Raw genomic sequence first — 25,520 nt, forward strand, 5'->3', positions numbered from 1 at the left:
ATATGTTTTTTAATTACACTGAAATCCATTTTCCAATAAGCAGACCAAAATGCATCATGCTGGCATTTAAAATATTGCTGTGCACTCGAATGCACAGATACACACGATGCGTTTAAATTAATTATACCGCTTTAGAAAAAAAATATTCCTGTGCTTTCAGTAACCACCTCTGCATGCTGCCTGTTCTGCTAGCAGTCAGGACTTCCCAGCTTCCCAGCAGCAAGTGCCATGACGGGCTGCCCGCTGTTCTCACATCTAGCACCAGCATATACCGCCTAACGTGCCAGTTGCCAAAGGCATGGTATGTGCCTAATGTGAAATAGCTTCTGTGCGCTACCCGGGGGGTGCTCCGTTCACAGAAGCTGCCAGGGGGAAGCTGTGAATCAGCTCCTTCCCTGGGCACCTTGCCCACGCTTTCTCTCCTGCCAGCATCGCCTGCCTTGGAGGCAGCACCGGCCAGCTGCAGATCCCCTCCCCGCAGCACAGAGCGCTTCCTGGCACCAGGGATGAATCAGTTCCAACATATGCAAATCCAAATGTTCATTTCCAAACACCTCAGCCTTTGGAAAAAAGCTTCGTTTTTATAGGGAAGGAGTAACATAAAATGATCGAGGCATGGAGAAAAATGCAGGAGAAGACAGCCTTAAAAGAACATGCCTTACAGCTAGGAGCAAAGTGAGTTTGCCTCCTAATAGTATTGCTGCAAGCCCGTGCTTGAAAAAAAACAACCAACCACATGGGCTTTTTTCAGTAATTTTGGGTAGACACATTTGTTTCTGAAGAAGACTGTCCTATTCCTGGTTGGTCTATTAAAACGGGAACCACTAAACCTCTCAGCAATATCTACCACACAGCCACTATGCAGCAAGATCAGTCCAGTCTGGGTTTGCAAAACAGCCAGTGACATGATTTCTCTTGCTCCCTGGGCGTGAAAATGGGTCCAAGAGAAGCACTTGAAGGCAGTAGCACAGGTATAGCATTTTGGTATTCTTCACCTTAAAAGGTGTCTTCAAAAGCTCTTACAACTGGCCTAACTTTTCTGTTTATGATGTAAATGGAAGTTTTAGCACACAATTGAATTAAAATTAATGCTGAGTTCTTTGAAAATGCACTTTTCAAAGCAGGGAAGTGTTCCCCTCATAAGAGATTTACACTGTGGTTAGGTCAGCAGCCTGCTGGTTGCATTGAACACCATAAAATTATCAATAGCATAATTCTTAAATTGTTGTCTCTGTGTTGCTGCTTCTTCCATGCTCTGCTCTTTTGTACTTTGCATATCTTCTCCCAGGCGAAGCAATTACAAAAGGGTCTGGCGGGCACAGCGGTATGACCTTGAATCTGTCACTTACTGAGACTTTCCTGGAGGTTTAGGATGACTTCAACGTCTACAAATCTGGAAGACTCAAAATGGTCAGCACCTCCTTAAGAAATGCTGAGAAATGCTATGAGATTAGGATTGCTAAAAGCCGAGGAAACTAATTGACAACTTTCATATAATGTATCCTTAACAATCCACTAAAGCCACTGGGAAAAGAATGGGCACAACCCAGCATTAGCCATTCCTTACCTATTCTTTTTGTCTGTTTTACATTTGAACAGAAGCGTTCAACTTGTGCACGCACAAATACTCGAACAAGAGAAGGACTCCAGAAGATCACAGGAACGGAGACAGTTGGATCAAAGGTAAGGGGGAAAGGAGAGGCTGAGTGGGAAGGATGGAAAGAATAAGAGCATGAAGGGAGTCCAATTTATATGTCCTCTTTCAAAATAATATATAAAATATTAGTGTGAAAGACTAAGCCTACAAAATAGGTGGTAATATTTCTAGCCCTGTATAATTAACAGAGAGAAGCAGGAGTCCTGCCTCTAATGAGAGTCCTCTAAGTCTAGCATTACGGCAAAGCCATAAATGAATAGGACTGTAAACACCTTTGAGTTATCTAGGAAATATATCACGGGCAGCATGAGGGCTCAGACGCTTGCAAAAAAACCCCATTAAAATAATCCAAATAACAGAAAACGTAATGGGATGGAATTTTCTTCAGTATTAATAGCTTGTTTCTTATTCTGCTGTTTCAAAAGAGCAATTAAAAAGATGATTTTCAGTGCACATTCAGAAAGGTAAGATAAAGTAAACACAATAGTTCTGTGTAAAATGTGTTTAGGTGACTAATTGCATCTTAAGGCTGAGTTCCATATGCAGTCACTGCACTGTGCCCATTAGCAACCTTGAGAAGTGCTGTTGTACCATGAAGTTCCTATACTGGACGGACTTTTAAATCTCTTCTGAATATATTTGTTTCCATCTGAAAACACGGGTCATCCAATAACAGAGACAAGTTAACATTTGGATAAAGGAAGAAAACTCTCAAGGGTTTCACTTTCCCAGACAGATAAAGCAGAGATACTACTTTCTATTTTGGGGGTGAAGAGTCAACAGCAAAAGAGTAAAATCCTTCAGTTTTTGTTTCATGAAAACAAGCAGCTTTTTCCCTCTAGGCCTAAAAACATTTGTCAGAAGCCCAAGTGAGGAAATGTGAAAATACTGAGTGTGAATTATATCAGACTGAGAGAGGCAGTCTGGTCTAGTAAGAAGGCTAATGAACAGTACAGCTAAGGGAAATCCAGCTTTGTTAACTGATTTTCTGTGTGAGTTTACACTAATTTTTGAGCAATTCTCGGACATGCTTTAATTTTTGGTGCAGTTGCCTTGAGACTCATGCTGCATCTACACTGATTTTTAAGTTTAACCTCACCATTTACTTGAATTTACCTCAGGCCTGCAATCTTAAGCAAGACTTAATTAACACTGAAGGGAAAAATTCTTATGGCGAGTCCAGTCAAGAACCTATCTGCAAGGAGGACAGGTTGGGCGTGACCACAGCTATGCCCACTCCTACAAATACTCCATCCTACTGCCTTGAGGCAGTCTCAGATGGCAGACAGTGGGCAGAGAAATCAGCCCTAATGAAGTAACGCTTAGGAGGGCACAGTATTTTTTGTATTATTCCCAGTGCTCTGAGAACTACAAACACTAAGCTGAAAGTTTGCATTGCTGCAAGACGTTGCAGGATAGTTGTGGGCCTGGAGCACTTGATATACAAGACTGAGAGAGCTGGCTTGTTCATTCTTATGAGGCGTAAGAAACAATCTTGTTGATGTCTACGAATACCTAACAGGGTGCTGTGGGGAACGCATAGCAAAAGTTTTCTCAGAGCTGCACAGCTGAAGAATGAGAGGCAATGGGGATGAGGTTCACCATGGGAAAGCCCAATTCATTATAAAGGGGAAAAAAATTGACCATCAGGCTGGTCAAACACTGGAACGGGTTGTGGGCGGGTTGTGGGAACTCTGACCTTAGAGATAATCAAAACTTGACTGAACAAGGTCCTGAGCAACCTGCTCCAACTGTACTTGGTCTGAGCAGGAGTTTGGACATTTGGAGGTCCCCACCTACATGTTCTTATAATTCTGTAATATGTCTTAAAAGCTGTATCAGACACCATACCGTTTGGCCTCCTACTGGCAGTACAGATGCAGCCTTTCCTTATAGGCTTATTTCCAGAAAGACCTATCATTCTGCTTGATTGCAGTCCCTTCTTGATAGTTCAAGTTCAACCATCAGCCAACTTCTTCGTATAGTTGTATATATTCAAAATATCTGTATATTTCTTTGTATTTGTATATGTTCCTTTCAACAATTGAAAATGATGACTTCAAAGTCCAGTTTGCAGAGCTAATGAATGCTCAGAAATTCTCAGTGAGGTAGATAAAGCGGATCACACCAAACGTTCCGATCAGTGAGAGGGACTGTGTGCCTGAGATAATGCTCTCACTTTCTACTCCAGGCATCCATCTACCTTTGCTTTGGAGTTTCCTGTCCCTCCTGAAAGGATGTTGCAGCTGTCTGGGTAGCAGTAAAAGAAACAATGGAGCTTTTAGTACAGTATTCAATAACCTGAAATTGGTGCCATTTCACCCTAACCTGTCAGACAGTATGAGGCAGTTTGCACATTACGTGAACAAAGGAGACATCCCTTCAGTGAGGGCAGGAAGCTCTGATAAGACCATTAAAACTGTTCCAAGCTAAACCATTCCTTCTTGTGCTGGAATCTGAGACTGTATTGAACAGCACTTAAGTAATAATTCCAGCTTCACGGTATTGTTCCAAGTTATCATTAAGTAGAGCACTTGAAAATGAATTGTGCTTTTTATTGTCACGGGATATGCTCTGGTGTCTTTTCTTACTTTGGCCCTCCTTACTTTCTCCTTAAAGTTAACAAAGGCAGAAAGCCTACGCTTTTGTACAATTTCCCCTTCTGCAACTCCCATAAGATTAGGCAGTGCAAGCTTGGTTTATACCGTAAACATTTCATGAAAGAGCCACTTTAATTTCGCAGTCTAATAGCTGCAGGAATAGTTTCCTAAACAGCTGCGCGGAGTGCTGGAGGGGTCGGAGGTTACAAACAGGGATAAATGGCTGTGCAGCACAATGGCTCTGTGCAACTACATACTGCAGAGTAGAAAACAGCTCGCTCGCCCAGAAATACTTTGCTCGCGGTCGGGAATGCAGGCAGAGAGAGAAAGCGCTCGTGCTCTATTATACCTTAGGGCTCAGAGCTCTCATACACTGTAAAATTAAAAAAGCAGCCTTGAGTGAGAGGCTAACAACTTTGTCTTCAATGATTTTTACAAGAAAAAGATTTCCCTCTGTTTTATTTTTTTTTTTTAAAGCAATACACTTCTTTTCCAAAATCACTTGTTGTTTTTGTGTGCTCATAGCCAAATATCCCTGAGCATCTATTTACTGCTCCTTACTCTGATTTCTAATTCACTTGGTTAGCATTGATAGAGATCTCATCTAAACACTGAGTAATACCTCTCTCTTTCCAGGCTGGTGAAGAGGAACCATGACTTTCTATTTTCACAGTGAATTTTTACATCCTGTTCTCAAACTCTGACAAAATATTTTTTAAAAATCACTGCCCTCACAAATATTTCTGCTAATTAAATGCCCCCTGACGAGGATTTGGGAGAATAACATGCAAGGCAGGAACACAGCTGAAACACAAATCCTCTGTTTTGATTAGCTCAGAGTTTGTGTTGTCAGCTATACAGAACACGGAAGAAGAAGAGCATCCAATTAACCTCCTGGCATGAACTAGGAGTAGGCAGAATTCCAGCCTTAACACCCATTCAGCCATAGGAAAACCACTACTTTCAAGATGAATATAGCATCTCAGGAAGGTCAAATGAAAGACTGTGGAACAGGTTATCCAGCAAACTACATCTTACAGAAATGTCTCCCATAGGTTGCCCCTTCCCAGTACTCATTGGTGTGGACTGTATCTCTGGCACAGAATTTAATCCATTGGCAGTATTTTTAGAAACTGCCATATTTATTTCCCTTTTTTTATGATGAGGGAAATTTATAAGAAAAAAAAAAAAACAACCTTTGGCTAAGTATCTTATTCATTACATTTACTTTACTGTTGAATGGAAAGTATTTCCATTGACGTGACCAGACAAAAAGAAGTTTTCCCCAGCCTTAAAGACAAGCCCACTACCTTTAAATAACAACTTTTAAACTTTAAGATAGAATAAAACTATTTTTGAGATCATTCTTGACTATATAAGACTTTATATGAAGATGTAAAACCCATTTGGTCTGTTGTACATTAACATTCACAAGAATTTTGGAGATATGTGGTCCTGACATGTTTCCTCATTATCCATCTTTGAGTCAGTAGTATTTACTCCAGGTTTAGTAGAGTTAACACCAAAATTTGTAAAAATGGAATTAAAATCAGGTAAACTATGGTTACAACATTGTATTCTGGATACAAGTTTTGCATACAGACTGGTAGACAATTACCTCTCATATGCATTAAATATTACTTATTTTTAATTTACAGAGGTTTATTGTATTAAATAGAAGTCAAACAAAGAACTTCCTTACAGATATTTGACTAATTAATACTTTAAAAATACCTTTTTCTTGTAAAATGAGTAATGATAGGACTGTCTATGACAGTATCAATCTGAAAATGGTTTTACTAAGTATAAGGAGTGCAAATTCTGGGCATAGGGTTATGCGTGGAAATTGGCCTTGTAATATTGTCACTCCATTGAAAACATGCTGCTTAGGGAAAGCTTTTGACAGTTACAGAACATAATCTCAGTTCCAAAGCCAGCTAAAGATGGTGGGATGGTTTTCCATTGACTTAAGAGGACTTTGGATCAGGTCTCAGGAAAGACTTAGAACCAGTGAAGGTCTTTTTCTGTGAATGGGAATGTTGAAGATTAAACCTTATCTGGCTTAAAAAAATAAAGAAAACCCCAATTTTCTTAATAATTCCATTCTTCCAGATTCTTCACACTGAAGTCACAATAGGTTTATCAGGTGTTATTCAAAAACAAGGCCCTTGCCCCTCCTCCATTACACCTATACTTATGGAACATACTTACGCTTTCCTGACAGATGTTTCTTGATTAGTGCATCAGAGGAAAACAAATCACCACTTACAATGGTTCCTGGAGAAGCCTTGAGGAGAAATCCATAATCTATTTTTTTTAATTCTTCAATTCTTTTCATATCAATTTTTATAATTTCCTTTTTTTTCCCCATAATTTGTTTTTAACTCTTATTCATAGGGAACAAAACCAGTGATTTACCTCTGCATTATCCAGCATATCCAACATTTACAGCTTTTAAACTAAAACTTATTTGTGAAATACACAGAAGTTAAAATAGATACACTGAATTCACTCCCTTTTAAAGAATAACCCTGGTGTTTAAAGTAAAAATATACAAATATTTGTAAGAAATAACCAAGATGTTTTTTCATTTTTATATCTGTTGTTTAATATCATGTCTAACTCATGGCTGAATTATAGATTCAGATCATATAGTCAAAAAGTAAATTGTACGTTATTTACCTATTAAGCTCTGAATTCAGCACTCAGTAGACCGCATTTAACACAGGGTCGTTTTATTTCTTTCAGCTATCATCAATTTATACCCGGAAATAAAAAATCCATAAGCTTATAGTTTTACAGGCAAAGTGAGTAAGTTGTGATTTTCTACTAAGTCTGCTTTAGCATGCTTTTTGTGTGAATTATGTGTTCAAGAAAAGTGCCAGACTCACTGGCCTGGAGCAAAATAGTTCTCTACCTGTAAAAAAAAAAAAAAAAAAAAAAAAAAAGAAGGACTATGACTTGGTTTTCTTATAAACTGCATCTGCATGATTTGATTCCTTTCCTACTTATTACAGAAGAAAAGTGCTCCAGTATCTAATCTCTTTTGAATAAATTATATTTATAGCTCTTTTAAGCTGATCATATGCTTTCATAATGATGTCCCCATTAATTTGCAGTTTGAAAATTTGGAAACTAGATTCTGTTCATCTCCGCGTACTGTTAACTCTGAAGCCTGAAAATGGCATTTTAAATATCACTCTGATTGACTACTTTACAGCTGATCATTTTAATGGATCTATGTAAATAGTATAATTCTGGAAACCGCATCTTAAATATAATTTATTTAGATTTAATTTTTTCAATGGTCTGTCATTTTTTTCCTTTTTTCCACAGTCCAAAAAAGAATAGATGACAATACTAATGTGCTTATCCTGCAGTACTCCTCTGCCTCTTATTTATTACAGAAAATAGATACTGCTGGAGCTGAGCGCAGTGTAAGCACAGTCAAACATACAAAAATAATTAATGATGGCCAGTGTTAAAATACTCCTCAAAATCTAAGGTTGTTTCACACAGTGTACACGAAATGAGCCCATGCTGAAAGAGCACAAAGTTGTTATCTGTAGAAGGGAGAGAAACCAGCAGACTTTGAAGCAGTGGAAATTCTGTGTGTGTTAGGGCAGAAGAGCAGTTTTTACATGCAAATGAGCAAATGTAAATTTCACTTACTGGGAATACAAAAAATATTGTAAAAGAAGATTATGATGAGGTGTTTATGAAGGATATGGGATATTTTAGAGATATAAAACATTGATAGAGAGACTACAGTGCTGCAAAAAATGTGTGCCACATAAAGTCCCAATAGCACCGAGATAAAAATAAAGGGGTGAACTTAACTGCATGGCAAAATCAGATGTTACTGTGCAGATACAGACACCAAGTAATCAAGTCAGCAATTGGCCATTCTAAGAAACCAAACAATGCAAGGAATTTTATAACTTCAGAAGACTTAAATAAGGCAATCAAACATGAATGCTAACCCAAGAGAACAGCTGAGGGCATCTGCCCGGATCATCACTGTTGTAACTTAGCGTAACTCCGCTGAAGGCAATGGAGCTATGCTAATGTACACCAACTGAGGATCCAGACAATCATATTTAGGACTTTGAGTGACAAAATTACTCTTGTTTTGGGGTATATATTAAAGGGTTTTGGCAAGTCTGACCAAACACAGAAAGTGCAAAACATTGCACTTTTAATTTGCCTTTTAGCCACTGTATAGTTGATGCAACTTCCCATGGGGATTGCCTCAGCACTTGGGATATACCACAGCATCATGTTGCAGATCTTTGCGGATCTGGATGGAATGAGAAATTGGTTATGATCTGTTGATTTGAAGCAAAAATGACCAACATCACAATGGGAATTTGCACAATAACCAAATTGTGCCAAAGAAAAGACCCTTGAATTGAATACGAGCAAATGCCAGGCTGAATGAGATTAATTATGTAGGACACATTCAATGACAAAGAAGTATGACCAAACCCAAGGAAGGCAGAGGCAACTGGACAAATGAAAGGACTCCAAGACAAGAAGGCCTTAGAGAGATTCATTGGGAATGCTAACATAACTAAGTGAATTCATTGATAATTAATTACAATTAAGTGCTCCGCTCAGAATAGCTGCTCAGGGACTGCACAGAATGGCACTGGAATGGCTGACAAGAGAAAAGTTTTGAAAATTAAAATGAACTTTCAAATAAACATTCACACTGAAATAGTTGGCGATTAGTGAATAGCTTGGGAAGTAAGCGTTGTATTTCAAAACTGGCTAAGTTGTTATCGCAGACACTGAATTCCACTTTCAAAGTTAGGCATATAGAAGGATGCCCAGCACTTACATTCCTTCTGAAAACAAAGTTTAGAGTCTTAAGTCACACAGGTTGTTTTGAAGAAATTACTCTTAATTCAGTGATTGTTCATCTGAATTGAGACTATTTTGGGTGATAACTAAGTAGCAAATGGTTTTAAATACCATTAAAATCCAAACAGTAAAACAATACAGCTATCAATATCTTTTCTTTCAAACAATTAAGTAGATAAAGAAAGAGGCCATAAACTATTTGGGTATTGTAGATGCCACTGTGCAAATGAAGCCTCTAATTTCAGAGCATTTCACGGTATTGAAAACTTACTAAGGCCCTGATTCTGCAAGCTGCTTCATGCAAACTATTTTGTGCCTGCATGGAACATTTCACAGCATCAGAGGTACTGATATGCAGATGGCTTTTAAGGAGCTTTTTAGAGAGTACATGCTTTTAAGACTGCCTCTCAGTAATGAAAACAATGATGGAGGGTCTCATGTGAACAGAACTGAAGTATTTTCCATTTTAGAGACAAAAGTTGACAAACTTAAGTGAGAATAATGGAATGACTCAACCTTACCAGAGTCTGAATGAGTTACTCTAACAGAAAAATAAGCCCAGCCACTTCCATATGTAAAACTTATTGCGACTACAGAGATGAGGTTGCTGCAGATGATGGGTTTCTATACAAAGGACATTATCATAACACCACACAACATGAGGTTGGAAATGCTAGGTATAACCTACAGTGCCCATTTGAGTATTGAGAAGTGCAGGAACAGAGCCCAAGGTGTTCTGTTCTGGCCAGGCATGCATGCTGCCATCAAAGATAAGGTATCCAAGTGGAAATCTGCAATAAATACAGGAAACAAAAATGCAAAAAAAACCCACTGAAACCACATGAGATTCCTAATTTCACTTGGCCCAAGGATCTAGTCGAACAAAATGGGAAAGATTATTCCTTACAGGTGAACTAACATTGGGATCTATGTTCCTTGGTTTTGTTTTTAATAAATTAAATTAGACTTGCACTCTAACTTGCAATTTAATAACACATTAAAAACCGCAGTTTGTTTTACCGTAATATTGCAGATAAGTTAATAAAACACCATCACTTACAAATGACTCACTCTAGTAATTTTTAACACTACTCCAAATAACATCATGTCTGGTCCTTGCAATCACATTTTCTATATAAAAGTTATCTAAAACATCAAGGAACTTAAAAAAGTATCTGCAGATTCAAAGGATACATACTTAGCATCAAAGGAGTATTTCATTGTAACACAAGATTACTTACTAGGCTCAACAACCTCAGTATTCAAGAAAAAACTGTAATGACAACTTCTATTATGTTTCCCATTTAAGGAAAAAAAAAGACATAAACAACAGGGGTAAAAAAGTGCTATGAAGAATGGAAATGATTCTTTTGCAATATAGAATAATTTTCTAAGAGAAAAGTGAGTGAAAACTATATAATGGGTCATAGTCTTACTGAGTTCTTATAGAAGGACAGATGTAATCTCAGCAGGAGAAGGGAAGGGAAGGGAAGGGAAGGGAAGGGAAGGGAAGGGAAGGGAAGGGAAGGCAAGGCAAGGCAAGGCAAGGCAAGGCAAGGCAAGGCAGGGCAGGGCAAAGGATAATACTCCTGTGCAGATGAAGCAACAAATGTACACCCAGGCACTGAACATCAGAAACACCTCAAGTGGCAAAGACAGGATGTAGATGGAGAAATCATTTCAGCAGCTAAACAGATCTCTGCAGAAATAATTGGTTTGAGTACAAAAAGTGACTGTATATTGGTAGAGCTACCAAGGTTTAAAGAGTATAGGCACTGATCAATGTCCAAGAACAATCTAGTTACCTGTCTAAAGAGTGGAATGTTTCTGTGGTGTTTTACTAATATGGCCTGTTAATTTTTGTTTCTGTATTTTTTAATTTTATTCTGGAGAAGGGCTATTTTTTGCATGATCACTAAAGCAAGGAAGAAGATACTACTTTTTTTCCAGTACTATTTTATTTTATACATTCATCAGAATAAATACAACACAAGCTTCTCCATTTCTGGGAGGATATCCCTTCTTCTCAGTTGCTAGTTCTTGCTGAGCAAATTGCAGTAAATTACACCAATAAAAAGCGAATATTAGAGATTCCCTAGAAGTATGAGCTAAGGATATCCTTCTATCCAGAAAAAAAAAAAAAAAGTACTGCATGGAGGTGTTCTTCCTAGAAGAGTTGTGGTTAACATGGAATGCTTCAGAGCTTTCCATCTGAACTGAATGAAAGACACTACTAGGATGACACATCTGGGAATAGGGAGACAAGGGTAGAAAGAAGATAAGAGAAAGAGCAGAAGATGACCACCAAGAACATGGAAATTAGGGCAGAGTGATACAGAAAGAAGGAGGAGGAACAGAAATTCCAACTGTTACTTCATTGTGGAGAATGTGCAGAAATAGACCGAGCTCCTCGCTTTGAGTAAAGAAGAGATAGGGAAAAGAAAAGCTCTCAGGCTTCATTGCAGAGAGGGAAATGAGACTGTACTCGTCCCTGTAAATGTCATAGGTGAATACCAAAAGATGTCCACTACGGGAAGCAATGACATGCAAAATCTACATAGAGACACAGGTGCTTTGGGATTGAAGGACTGGGCATATTACAGCAGTATCAGATAAGTATCCACACTTGTAGGTACTTGGTTGAACTGCAAATCTTTGTGAGGTTCAGATTCTTTAATATAAGCACCAATGGGATCTTCTAGCAGAAAACTGACCCAAGGAACAAGGGTAAATGTTAACAATTTGATAGTCAGTTCCACGGTAGACCAAGCTAATACTTAGTTAACTATGGCCTTTGAAAAAGTATGATTAGTTTAACATCAAAGTAGCACTAAATAGAACTAAGTTTGTCATTTCCTGGGAGTCTCTTGTACCCAGGTTCTCCGGATCCCATGTCAGCAATACACAGAGTAGAAATGTTCTCAGTCAGTATGCTGCATTTTGGCTGGGATTGATTTACTGATGATCAAAATGTGTCCTTTTAAAAACAATAATTGATTTTTGAGGGGGTTTTAATTTTATTTTGAGTAAGATTAAAAGTGCTTCAAAATGTTGCTTTTTTATAGTATTTATAATTCTACAATGGGATTACAGTTTTGAAGTAATAGTAACCATTAGAAAAACTTCCTATGATAAGGAGTAAATAAGGAAAACTGATAAGGAAAAGCCTCTGGGTAAGATTAAACTGGATTTAACTTATGAATATTTTAATATTGGTCACTGGGTGGGCTGTTAATTGCCTTCCCACCATAGTTAAGTTTACTCATCAATATAGTGTCCCTAGGTCCTTTAAAAATTAGTTGCTTTTCACAAGTACTATAACCCAAATATTAATGCTGGAAAAGTTTGGATTCTTGCCAGATATTAATTTCTTCAGAGACCCTTAAAGCTGTTGACCTCTTTTTTTTGCCAGCAGCAGTAACTGAGAATTAAAGCTGAAGAAATTCTTCTGTTATTTGGAGACCATTGACCAGACTGTGTAACTGCTTTGGTCTGCTGATAAACTATGCATAAAGACTCTCATGTTTCCACTTGGGCTTTGGGTGAAAGGGGAGAATTGTACAATCTGTACAGTAAACCTGAGCGAGAAGCCTTACAGAAGAGAAGCATGGGTGGTAAGGAATAATTAGGCCAACCCTGGAGCAATTTAATTGAAAGGTGCAGCTTTATTATTCTGGGAGCCAGGAAATGCAGGTGATGGAATTTATGGAGCCACAACTACCAAAAGGCAATACAGTGAGCACAACTCTTAAGCAAAATAAACTTTTCTCTGACCTTTTCAGATTCTCATATTAAATTTTTTTATGAATATTATCTGAATAATATCATTCATGAATATTATTTGAAGTGTCTGCTATTTTTCATTGTAGTTAGGACTTCATAAGAACCAGCGTGTTAGCAAAATTCCAGTTAGGAAGCTGCATTATACATAACTTGTGTGTGTTCTACAATGCTCAGAAGGAGATCATGGGTTGGTAAAATATGATATAAAGGCTTTACCAGCACATATATGACATTTGTTACATAAGCTATGCATGGCAAAGCCATAAAAGTATGAAATCTTTCCAAACTATGCAGTCCAGAAATACAATCCCTATGCTGCACTATCAATTCCTCTATCACACTCTCGAGTGTTCTCTGTACCTCACGCATGAGAAAATTATTTGCCAGAAATTTTACAGAGGTTGAAGTCTTTATGGATGACTGGAAACAATTACACTGAAAACTGGAACACAGAATAAAAGATGAAGAAGAGATGGGAACGGTACAGACTGAAAGGGACAGGACAGAAGGGATCTCAGCTTGGGATATAGGCAAAAAATGCGTATACATTTCTCTCTACAGCCTAGGGCAGGAGCCAAGGTTACTGATTCTCACTATTCTGCTGTCAGCAAATATGTATGAAACACACCAGCAATGTTCCCCACCTCCTCCTGGTGCCAGTCCATGCAGAGTGTTATACCTTCTACTGCTGTTTGCTACCACAGTAGTTCAGGTGACCTATACAGTGGATATCAAAAGTCCCCACGGTGGCTGGTGGCCTGACAGAGAGCCAGTAGGATCCCACACTATGGAATTTCTGCTTCTTTTCAGCTTGCTCTTTTCAAAAGCAAGGGAATTATACCCCCAAACCTCACACACAGAAATATAACAGATGTAAACTAAGTACTTCACAGTTTAAAAATTCCAAAATCAAAATCACTTATGTAGCTTTGGTTTAGCTGTTTTGTGCATATGCATTATCATTTACATGATCACATCTTCTTCCATCTTAGGCAGAGAACAAGAGCATAAATGAGAGATGTAAAAAGGACACTGCCATCCATAGGACTCCTACTTCCCTGCTTTCGAATATGTGTGAGAAATGCAAAGATGCTTTGTTTGTCTCTGTACCAAAGTCAGCAGGATGGCTAAGAGTTAGAGGACAATAAAAGTATAAATGTGATGCAGGCAGGAGATGGGCTGATTAGACAAGGAGCTTGAGACAGGGAGCAACGTAGAAAAAATGATGAGGGAAAACAGGACAAAGTGAATGGACCAAGTGGAAGCTGGGACTGATCAGAGTTTGGGGGGAAGGAGAAAGGACAGTCCCATCGCTTCTCTGGATGACTGGACTGTATCCTGCTTTTCTGTAGAGTTCATCTCTTTTCACAAATGGTCAGTCACTCATCGTGTAGAACTGCTGAACGCACACAGCTCCAAGCAAATTCAATAGGTACTTCGCTTTGAACATACACAGTTCTCTACAGTGTGAAGAATTCTGACAAAGTGAGTCCTTGAAGACTCAAAACAGCAATTGAAATTACATGCTTAAGTTTTCTGGCTTTAAAATGGGGATAATACCAAACTTGACTTACTTCAGTGTAAATAAAAATAAATTAATTTATTTATAAGCAAGATAAATTAATTAGGAAATACTCCGATGCAATGTTAGTGACAAATATGTGAGTGAATTAGTAGTTACATCCCGAGAGTACAGTCTGAGAAAAGTGCAGTGAATAGCAGACAGGGCCACACATGGGATAATGAGGAAAACAGAAGAAATTCATTAGCTGCTTATGCAGTGATTACTGTCTGCCCTGTGCAATGAATTACTTTTTTATCCTATGGAAAAATATGTGATCAGAAAATGAAGGATTGCCTTGTAATGAAAATGCAACAGAGAACTCAGTTAAGTCAGCCTGCTTAAAATTCTGGCATTTCCTAGCTTTTGAATTCACTTAACAGAGTTTTTATGTGTTCAACAGGTATTATGATAACTGCTAAATAAATCACTCATGCTAAATTCTAAGTAAATAATAGATGCTAAACCTAAAATATAACTTTAAATATGACTTAATCTTGTTTTCTTTGCTTGGGCAAAACTTGAAATCGGCAGAGAGAATGGCATGAGACAGGAGTGTAGTCTCAAGCTTAAGTGATTTTTTTTCTTCCTGGTATCTATTAGGTAGGCTTGACTGCAGAGGCTTGAGAAAGGCAGAGGAGATAGGGTAATTCAGTAACACTTTCCTAACACAAGTGGAAACTTTATAAAGAGTTACAGCAGCAACGTATGTGCTTAAAGTATTATTCATGCTGCCCCAAGAGTCTTGTCTGTGTTTTGTTTATGTAATTACATTTCCTCAAACATCTACCACTTGACCCATCCCAACCCAAAATCCAGGTCCAAGTCTGAGTTTCTCTGGGTTTACACGCCCATGTCTTACTCTGCTTATACTTACATGTTTTTCCTGATCTCATTTACATCCTTTCCCCTAGCATATCACATAGCCTTCTAGCAGCAGATACCAGCATGATTTAAACTGACAGTTTCAAAACATTGTTTTTGATTGGGTGGGAAGAAATAAATTGTAAATTTTGTACCTGTTTTTCGCATCTAGTGACTAGATTAGCTAAGACGAGAGAGCAATCTTACTTTAGCAGCTTTCTCATGCTTGCTTTCTTATTTTTCCCATGCTTTACATCAAGGTTTTTTTCATCAAGGTATGTACTGAACTCAAGAAATGCTATTTAAGGCACTTGTGTGGTGAAGAAAGAATACTGCTTAGCATGGCAGCATAAGCGATCCATTCATACTTTCCCTACCCAAATTTTCCTTGTTACTTGTGAACACCTTTCTACATTAACCATAGCACCAACTCAGGAGTACCACTGTCTCATAGCACTAACAAATGCTATAGTTCTTCCACACACACAGTTGCAGTCGAGCATATGGTGCAAGAAGACAGATCAAAGCTAAGTCTCACGATTCTCTAACTTTCATTGCTCACAATTGTCACTCCACAGAACTGAAAGGAATTGTAAAGAATGCATTTTAAGTAGGGGAATAACTAAGTAAACTCTAAAAAGCATAGTCAAATGAGAAAATGCATTAAGCTGATAACAGTGATATAAACCTGGGGAAAATTATGCAAGCATTAGGGATAAACAAATTGTTTTCTCTTCCCTCCAATCTATGTCTGAGAAGCTACAGCACTTTACTGGTTGTGTAATCAGAAGTATTTCATCAGTCTAATCGCATGAGAATTTTCTGTTCTAACTAGTAAAAACTCAAACGCTCAGAAAAAATTGAATAGGAATTGAAACATTTAGATGGAATTCCAGAAGTTCTGAATTTTGTCCATCCCTATCACCTAATGAACACACAAAAGGAAATATTACATCAACAGACTTATGTATAGAACCAGCCTGTATGGAATTTCTAGAGATATCAGCACATGTTCCAAGCAGGATCAGCCCCTTCTGCAGCAGCTTTCCAGACAGTGTTCCTAATTTCTGATACAACTATACACAATTTGCAGTCAAATAAATATCTATAAAGAAAATATTTGTTCTTTATATCTTACTTGAGTTCTTGTGAGCTTGTGGCCAGCATACTTCGAATGCTTTTGTCAGCCAAGGGACAGCCAGATAAACTGTAAGACATGGCAGGACATACAAGTAAGTTAATCTTTTTACTAACTGAACGCTCCCAAACAAACACAACATAAAAATTAAAAAGTAAAAGTTTGTAATGCAGAAAAGCGATGGGGCAAGTGCTGTAATATTGAATTTTGTAATATAGTTAACCCTCTGAATATATTTAGGTATCAACATTACTTCCAAAATTACATACTGTAAATGTTCTTTTTGTTTGTTTGTTTCTCTATGAACTAGTAAAGTGTAACAAAAAATATTTGAGATTCCTGGGTTAACTACTTAAATGCTTAAGAATACTTTGGAAATTTTAGTAGTCTATTTAAAAATAAAAGACGTTTATACGACACACAAATTAGCATGCTTTTAAGATCAACATATATTACTCAAAGGGTTAACACATAGTTCAACGTTTTACTTTGACAGCATTGTTGAGGTAAGCTGAAAACAATAAATTGAAAAGACAGAATCCACCATGAAAAAAATGAAGTCACACCTTCTATGTGAGGCGTAATTACCAGTCACATGACCACTCCCATCACACCCTGGTGTTGGACATCTGCCACCAAACAAAAACAAAAACAGCCAAAATAGTAAGTATGTTTAAAAAAAAACTTTTAAAAGTTTCATTGTTTCCAGTTTAGCTGCAATGACTGCAAGGGGTTTTAAGCATCCTAATCGAAAAGCTGCAAAATGAACAGGTTTAAATGAAAATGGCGTCTCAATACAATATAGCATCATTAAGAACAAGCAAATACACATTAGCTTATCACTTTACTTAACTGGCAGTTTGAAACATTTATATGCTGCAAATGTTGCATGCTCATACTGCAAGGCGTATATGTACTCGTTTGTTTAAAAAAAGACAAAGAGAGAAAAGGTTAAAAGGAGAAAAATAATTTCACCTCACATTATGCTTACGTTATTAAATCCTTTTTGCTCTCTTTGCATTGAGGGTATTTGGGTTTAGGACTTGGGATTGTAACTTCACCAGGATACCTTCTTTCTTCAAGCGCCTCTTGGAAAGGATCCAAATCTTCTGGCTACAGGCAAATATATAAGCATTAGTTTCAGTTAGGTGAGGTTACAACTTACACAGAATGATGCAAAGCAGAGTCATCAGATGCTATCCCCTTTTTTATCCTATTCTGGCAGAGAAATTTAATGAAATTATTTTATATTCCTTCACTTATTAAACCTTTAAATAATATTGGGGTATTTTGATGATAATTTCATAGTAAGTGGTGTATACAGGTTATTCAATCAGGAAAGAAAAATAAAAGGGCAAAACACAGCTTTTCCTATAGCTGTTGCATTATTTTGCTTTAAAAGAATCAGTACTTTTTTCTAAAGTCACAGCAAAACACAGGCAAGGGAAAAAAGATGACTAAATACAGTATCTTAAGCATCAAAGAGCCATCTTAAGTAACATCTGTTTAGAACATCTCAAAGATGAAACAGGAGCGATCTCAACATCTACACACAGAATCTCAATCTGGGGCAAACCTCAATGGATCTGTCTGGCGAAATATAATTATATAATTTATAATTAACTTTCCTGATGCATTCAGAAATCCAAAATCATCTATTTCAGGAAGCGGGTGAATGCATTGATTTAGCGATTCCTGCAGATGGTGCTATGAACACCACAGTAGAAATAGGAAGTTCTGCTTACTCTGAAAAAAACATGCTATGCTCTCTGTTTTACCTCACATTTCCATGATAGTGACAGATTTCCTCCTAACTGCAGTGAAATTAATAGCAAAGTTGTAATTAACGCCAGAGCTAAAATGCATTCAGTGTATCTAGTGAAAAAGCCACTTTGTTATATGTTTCAAAGTTACTGAAAATAGTTTTCAGTTTTAATTAAAATTGGCAAGAAATGCGCTACACATAAATGACTAGACTAATTTTCTGTTATAAACCAAGAAAAATCCGAGAACAATCTCTAAAATTCTCAAAATGGCGAAATTGCATTGAGTGTAGCATTGTAAACTACACAGTGGATAAGGCTGAAACCTGATGAACCAAAGCAGTGGCATTAAAACTTGCCAGCAGACCTCTTCAGTGTCCTGCCTGGTCTAAGTTTTGAAAAGTAAAATAAATTCACTAACATTTTTTCTTTATTTGCCTCTCCTGTTTAAAGGGCTTTGTTGTTGTCTTGGTATTATGAATTGAAAAGTAATACTTATTTCTTTGTATTATTTAATCAAAGTATTTCATTAATACAGGCCCTTTCACACACAGAGCTATCAGAAGCGTGTAAGTAATCTAGAAGCAGATTAGCTGAAATAGTTGAAAGCTTACATTATACTCTGCTGCTTTTGTTTAAACTGATTTCTAAGTAATTCATGCTTTCAAATACTCAGCACATCGTTTATGGCTTTCAAATTCAGGAGAATATCTTGTCCTGAGAGCTGATTATCCCAGTATTGCACAGTTATGGCAACTTGCTTAGACAGAGTAATGTAATCTGGATATAGCGAAACGTCTTTACTGCAGAAAATATTTGTTAACAAGATAATGGTGTTAGAAAATATGATTCACATCCATGGTTCAAATGTTGTCTTATGGAACTTAGTCACAGATCAGACGTGTGCCAGCATGATACAGTCCTAAGGATTAACCAGCAGAAAGTCCTTTTTGTAGAAAACCACCATTTTTATCACGTATTAATTTTGTTTCCTCTTTCACTCCAAATTTCAGAAATGTAACGAATTACCAAAATTAGATTGCAACGAGAACTAATAGATGAAAAAGACATACATTAATCTCTTTGGAATCATCTTCATCTATCCTACTGGGCTTCATTTTAGTGTAGTCCACTGGCAAGTCCCAGCAGTCACCCTCGTTCAGTTGGTAACACCGGTTATTCATCACTGCTTGCCGTTGCGGGGACATTGGCTCCAGTGGTGTCAAAATGGTACAGCAACCATCTCGCTGTCTCTGCTTGTTCATGCTCAGATCCAACGTCCCATTTTCATCGACTTCCATATCAGGATTCTGTCAAAATAAGAAAAATACTGTTAATGCGGCTTCACACTAGCAAACTGTTACCTCTCTGTGTTCTTCAATCTGATTGCCTAGCAGAATGATAAAATGCTTTTCCATTCCTGTATAGATTGTAAGCATTGAGCCCCCTCCCACACATAGCATGATGCTGTTACACAACATTAATGCTGTTAAAGTAGATTTCTTCCTGAATGGCTAATCTGATGTTTGGAGGAAGAGGGGAGAGCCTTCATTACCCCTCCTGCCAGCCAGCACACAGGTGCAAAATCTGGAATGAAAAGGAGAAATCTCTAAAGGTATTTTCTTGTCTTCGTCTTTATGCTCTTGATTTATTCTGTGACAGGTGAGTATCTATGAGGTAACATCTGCATAATTCTTGTTTCCAGTCCTGACATCTATCTGGATGATTAGAGTAACAAAAACCAGCTAGCATCAAATAATCTTTCTTTCTTTGTTTATTTAACTTTACCAGTCAATGCTTGAATAGATGTCAGAAAATTAAACAGGGAGGTAGGGTACCAAAACAAGTCCTTTTGGATACCATTTGCCAATGAGGAAAAACATTCAAATTTCACAGTTCCTTCCCTGCAGATGTTAATGTATTAACATTTTAGGTATCTGTCTTTATAATCAATAAATTTAGGTAGTGGAATAGTTGTGCCAATTACTGCGGTGGCTGAGGTACTGTGAGAAATAGGGTGAGTTTGGGCTCTGACACTTATAGAAACAAAAAAGGGTTGTCTGTTGTATTAGATGAGGAGAAATAAGACATCTTAAAATTAAGACAAATTTTAAAATTTAGAAAAACTAAGGACAGATAAAATAAAAATGCCCACAGAGAATCCCTCATATCTTCAAAAATGAAATGCTTCACAAGAAATTTGGTTCCAAAACTAACGTGAATGCGACTGAGTCCTCGTATGTCTGATGACTTTCTGTCCTCTGGAGTAACAACAGAGCTGCAGAAAAGCACTGTGAATGCAAATCTCTCTTTCTGAATTACTGCCTTTTGTCAGAGCATATATCTAATTGCCGCTATCCTGCTAATTTAATTTAGAAAATAGTTGTTTATCTCTCAGATTCATTCCTTCAGTCTCAATATAGGGTGACACATTAGGAAAGAGGCCCCTTCAGGTTTTGAGAGAGTATTTTTAGCAGTGAATCCCAACTTTTTCCATCGTGTTGATATAGAGATCAACTGCATTTATTTACACGCCAGAAAGAGACTTCCCTCTTGAACAGTATTAAAGAAATTAATATAAAAAGCAGCATTTGAAAACAAAGTCACCAGCCGTTCTGGCTTAAATCATGATTATTAGTTAATACCTACTGCTACAGGTTTAGTTTGTTATAAATGATCAAGGGGCTTTACACGATTAGGGGAAGAAAACGTTTGTCTATTTGTAGAAGAACAGAACATGTCTGCCAGCTCTAAAGCTCTTCTATAAGCACAATAAAAATGTTTCCTCTGCACTGCATCTGGCTACTTAGCCATCTAGTGGTCTCCTATAGGTAACACCATACTGACTGCTGGTACGTATTAAATACTCATTTCTTAACAGCTATTAGATTCAAAACTTAATGTTTATATTTAAAAAAAATATCTTTGGTTAAATCTTTAATGACTGTTAATAGTGCACTGTTTTTCTTAATATAGAAAGCTTAAAACCAAAAGCTTTTATTTGTATCTGTACAGCCATTTCATAATATACCTAGGCTTTGTGAACATACAGAACATCAGTGACCCTGCATTACTGTTAAGCACATTTAAAATCACCTGTACTGGAGGATTTGTTCATTTCAAATGTATTATGCAGTGACTTAAGAACTGTGATATCACAAACAGGCAGAAATTCTAACAGACAAGTAACATTGATTTCTTTGTATTGGATCTTACAACCTTAGGTCCCATTTGTGACTTTTAAATGAAAATACATTGTTAAACCTTAATCCTTTCACAAAATGTATGAATCAGAATGTGCTTAGTAAAATAATCAGTAGTGCAATTAATACCACTTGAGCATTCCAAACATCTTTAATAATCATAGATCTCACTAGTAAGAGACAAATTCAAAAAAGGAGTGCATGCTATCAGTATCACCAGTTCATATACCGATCTGGATTTCCTGAGATACTTGTGAGCATTTTGCATCTTTCTTTTTTTTTTTTTTCCCCTCCCTGCTTTAGCAGAGCCACCAGATTGTTAATTGGGGGGGGTGGAGAAAAAAAAAACAACACAGCAGGATGTATTAAAGCTATTCCTCTATCTATCAGGGCCACAGAGCAAGTGCAGTAAAGAGAAACCTTCATCAACAAACAGAATTACTAATTTTTACCCTCGCACAGAGATCCTGAGGCTTAGTGGAGAGGTTCTGAGGCATCTCCCTGCAGCGAGTGGAGAGATTCAGAATAGCAGTAGCAGCCATGTGCGCTGCCTCCATGTCATGAGTATAGTCAAAGCTGCTCTTGCTGCAGGTACTGCTGGCACTGCTGCCTCCACCACAACTCATATTGCTGCTGCTGCTAGGGGCATAACTGCTTGTTGTGCTGCTGGTTGGACTTGAATTCTTACAGTAGCGTTTAGCTGTGGGAAGAAATATGACAAGGATGACTCAAAAGAAGGAGCATTCTGCATAAGTGAAGAGAAAAACAAACTGCTGGAGGTGAAATTTATAATGAGCAACAGTAACCAATGCAAAAAAAAAAAATAAAGCTGGCAATAAGAATGATGGCTGTATTTCTTGATTTCTGTCTGTGACTTTTATGTGCTACATATGTGAGTTCATATGAAATAACCTCCTGTAAATATCTGCATGACATGACCGTGAATCGTTCTGACAAACAGGCTGGATTTAGAAAACAATAAAAACACAGAAACACTGCTTTTACCCCACATATATAGTCAGACAGGAGGTAGGATCTGCTCGGCTCATTCCTTTTTATTTATGAGGGGCAACATAACACTAGGGGACCTTTTCATATTTACATGAGCAAACTGTTAACTTGAGGCCTAGACTCCCCACAGCTGCCGGAGATCAAGCCCACGGTAAGGCTGACGGGTTGGGTCTCTGAGCCACGGTGCTACCCATACGTCCTCAAACACCCCCCGCTTCCTAAAAGGTTCCTTCTTCCTACATCACAGGCAAATATTACGACACTGGCCATCAGAAAGGAGAGGAACATGATGCAGTAAGAAAGGTGGTGGGCACAGGTGAGTTCTACCATGGCTTGCGCAAAGGTAGAAGCAGTGGCTGTATAAATGGAAACAGATATAAGCGACGCGTCCCCACCTGCAAACAACCTGAGCACCTCCAACTCACCACAAAACCGGTAAGGACCAAAGATACCCGTTGCTGCTCGAGTCGAGGACAGCGGCGCTCAGCTGTACTCTGACCGACAGAAGCTGTGAGCGGTCACAGAAGAGCTAAGGCACCGACGGACCTCACGTTCAGCCTATCTAAATACAATGCAGCACTGGTGCTGCTTTTAGGAAACGCTCCTTGCAGCCAAAAGTATTATAGTAATAATGCAAACCAGCACTATTAGCCCACTTCTTTCTCCAACCCTCTTCCCAAATAAACTGTTCTAAAAGTGTTTATGTAAAATGCAAGACAAGTGTCAGCTCGTCTCCTAAATCTAAAAGTTTATGAATTTTCATTAAAAAAATGAAAGTCAAGGTCAGAGGATACATACATGCATACTGCAGCGACTACTTCCCCTTAAGATGGAAATGTATACTGCAGAGATCATGCCATATAGCACCGTATAACAATAACCAAGTAGCATGCTGATTAGAGAGCTATACAAAAAAGGTCAGGGCCTAGCTAGAGCTCTTCCGTGATGGGCTCCATTTAAATGCCAGACTCTTCAGGTGTATTTGTCTGAGCAGACATACATATAATAATCTGCTCCCATGAGCACAGCCCATTTGTGAACCACAGGCTGCTTTGGTAGGCAGGCAGGGTTCAAAGGAAGAATCTGAAAGGAAAATATCTCTGCTAGAGCTTATGTCATCCTCCTTTCTCTAACAAACTGAAAAAAAAATCGTGGCATTATTTTTACTGAAAGGGAAATAGTGTTTTACTTAATTCATAACAGATGGAGTTTTCTCAGGAAAGCCACATAATGCACAGGGTGTGATTTTTTTTTTAAATGAAGTGAATGCTAAACATTCATCACATTTCTTTGTTTTGAACACATAGTAGCACTACTCTAGCAGGGTATCCACTAATAATAAACCTGTGAACTATTTCTCAAGAGTTTCATTATTAATATAGTAGTCAGTGGTGGTCATTAAAAATTCAGCATTTATCCATTGTTAGTTTGTAACAGTATCCAAGACACACAAGAATTTTCCTATACTTAAGGAAGCAAATAATTGAATAATTCAGTTTCTACTGTGTTAACACAGCAAGCACCCTGTACCACTGAACTTGTCAAATTAGAAATATCTTTCAAAATTCGTATGAACAAATAAGACTTCTGTCACTTGCAAAAAATGTTAGTCTTGTTATAGCAGGTCACATTTAGAAAGACATAAGAGACATACTACATGGGAAATTATATATAGGAGAACGTGTGCTATAGAAAGGGAGTGAAAGAGGCAGTGTATACATTGGACTAACCATCAGAAACTCATGCAGGCTCTGATATGGACTCCTCTGTGGCCTTGGACAAACTATATTATCCCTCATTTTCCCTATAAATAGAAAGTTGCTTCTAAAATTTAGTTGTGTTGTGATTCACTTGCAAAACACTTTTAAGATGTGAAGTGCTATAAGCATGCTATGCAATTATTAGCTTTTAGATTACCAATAATTTTAGCAAAACTCACTTAGAGAGAAATGGCCGTGGTTATTTTAACTTTATTGTAGCTGTACATTTTAAGATGAGTCACATAACTAAGACTGTTCATTTCACATTAGCTTTTCACAAGAAACAAAGATCATCAATTTATAATAAACTAAATCAAGTTGATCTCTAATGAAGGGAAAGCTGCGTTGTTTCAATACTGGATAATTCTGCTTGATACATCACCCAACCCTGTTGCACCGGGTTTTGGAAGCCCTGCAGTCCACCTACACTTCGTGATCCAGAGTGAAACCAAACGTGGAGAACACCTTTCCCATTAAATAACAGACACAGGTCTAACCAGCTGCATACCCTAAATGTCCTTCCATCAGACGTGGCTGGGGATTACAAAGAACCTCTCAAAGTCTACAGGCTCCTCTTGTTAATTAACAACGAAGGAGTAGGAGAGATCCCAACAACGTCAAGGACCAAAGGAAGATATTTGGAGTGGAATTAAATTCTGCCCAGACACCTTCATCCCCAGTATTGCCAAAATACTCATTGAGTTACGTAAATTAATTACAGTTTCAACACTTTTTCTGACTTGCACAATAAGAGACTCATCTCACCTAACTTCAGGTATCTGACCTAGTCATTATAGGCTTCCTATACATGCAGTGGAAAAAAATAGGAACTTTCAGGCAATGATTCACCTGACCAGTTTTAAATAACTACTTCAGGAGGAGATGAATTGAATCAGAGAAGTGTCTATCTTTCTCCTTGAATCTGAAAGGGGTGATGAGCTCAGATATAGGTGCTAACATTATAAAAGTCTAGATATCATCAGAAGAATCCTACTCCTAACATTTTCTCAGTGTTTTAATGGAAGGACCCAGGACTACTGGTGGAATGAGAGGACCTCCTGCCATCACCTGAGCAACTGAAAGAGCTGCTGTCTCCTCTGCCTGCTGTGTCCAGCTGTTCTAATCTCAACTGCTGTATACTGTAAGCCCAACATCCAATACACTATGAAACTGGTTTCAAAGGAAAAACAAGCCCACAAACACAAGAATTCTCAAGAATTATCAGAGCATCCTACCCCACAGTACAAAGTATCCATTTTCTGTTTGTTTTTTACTAAAGCTTACTGGGAAAAAAATCAAGAAAACAATCCAAAT

At 37.8% G+C, this 25,520-nt stretch overlaps 1 protein-coding gene across 2 annotated transcripts in view; it reads right to left on the reverse strand.

The window, feature by feature from the left end:
- MYT1L (myelin transcription factor 1-like) overlaps positions 1–25,520 on the reverse strand; it is a 314,263-nt gene that overhangs the window by 43,589 nt on the left and 245,154 nt on the right. For both annotated transcript variants that reach the window (XM_009887921.1, XM_009887922.1), the window contains 4 exons: positions 21,888–22,135; positions 19,306–19,542; positions 17,461–17,582; positions 16,470–16,538 (listed from right to left, as the gene is read on the reverse strand). In XM_009887921.1, coding sequence (XP_009886223.1) covers positions 16,470–16,538; positions 17,461–17,582; positions 19,306–19,542; positions 21,888–22,135 — 676 coding nt within the window. The remainder of the gene's footprint in view (positions 1–16,469; positions 16,539–17,460; positions 17,583–19,305; positions 19,543–21,887; positions 22,136–25,520) is intronic.

The sequence above is a fragment of the Charadrius vociferus genome, unplaced genomic scaffold (genome assembly GCF_000708025.1).
Source record: "Charadrius vociferus isolate BGI_N301 unplaced genomic scaffold, ASM70802v2 scaffold156, whole genome shotgun sequence".
NCBI classification, from domain to species: Eukaryota; Metazoa; Chordata; class Aves; order Charadriiformes; family Charadriidae; genus Charadrius; species Charadrius vociferus.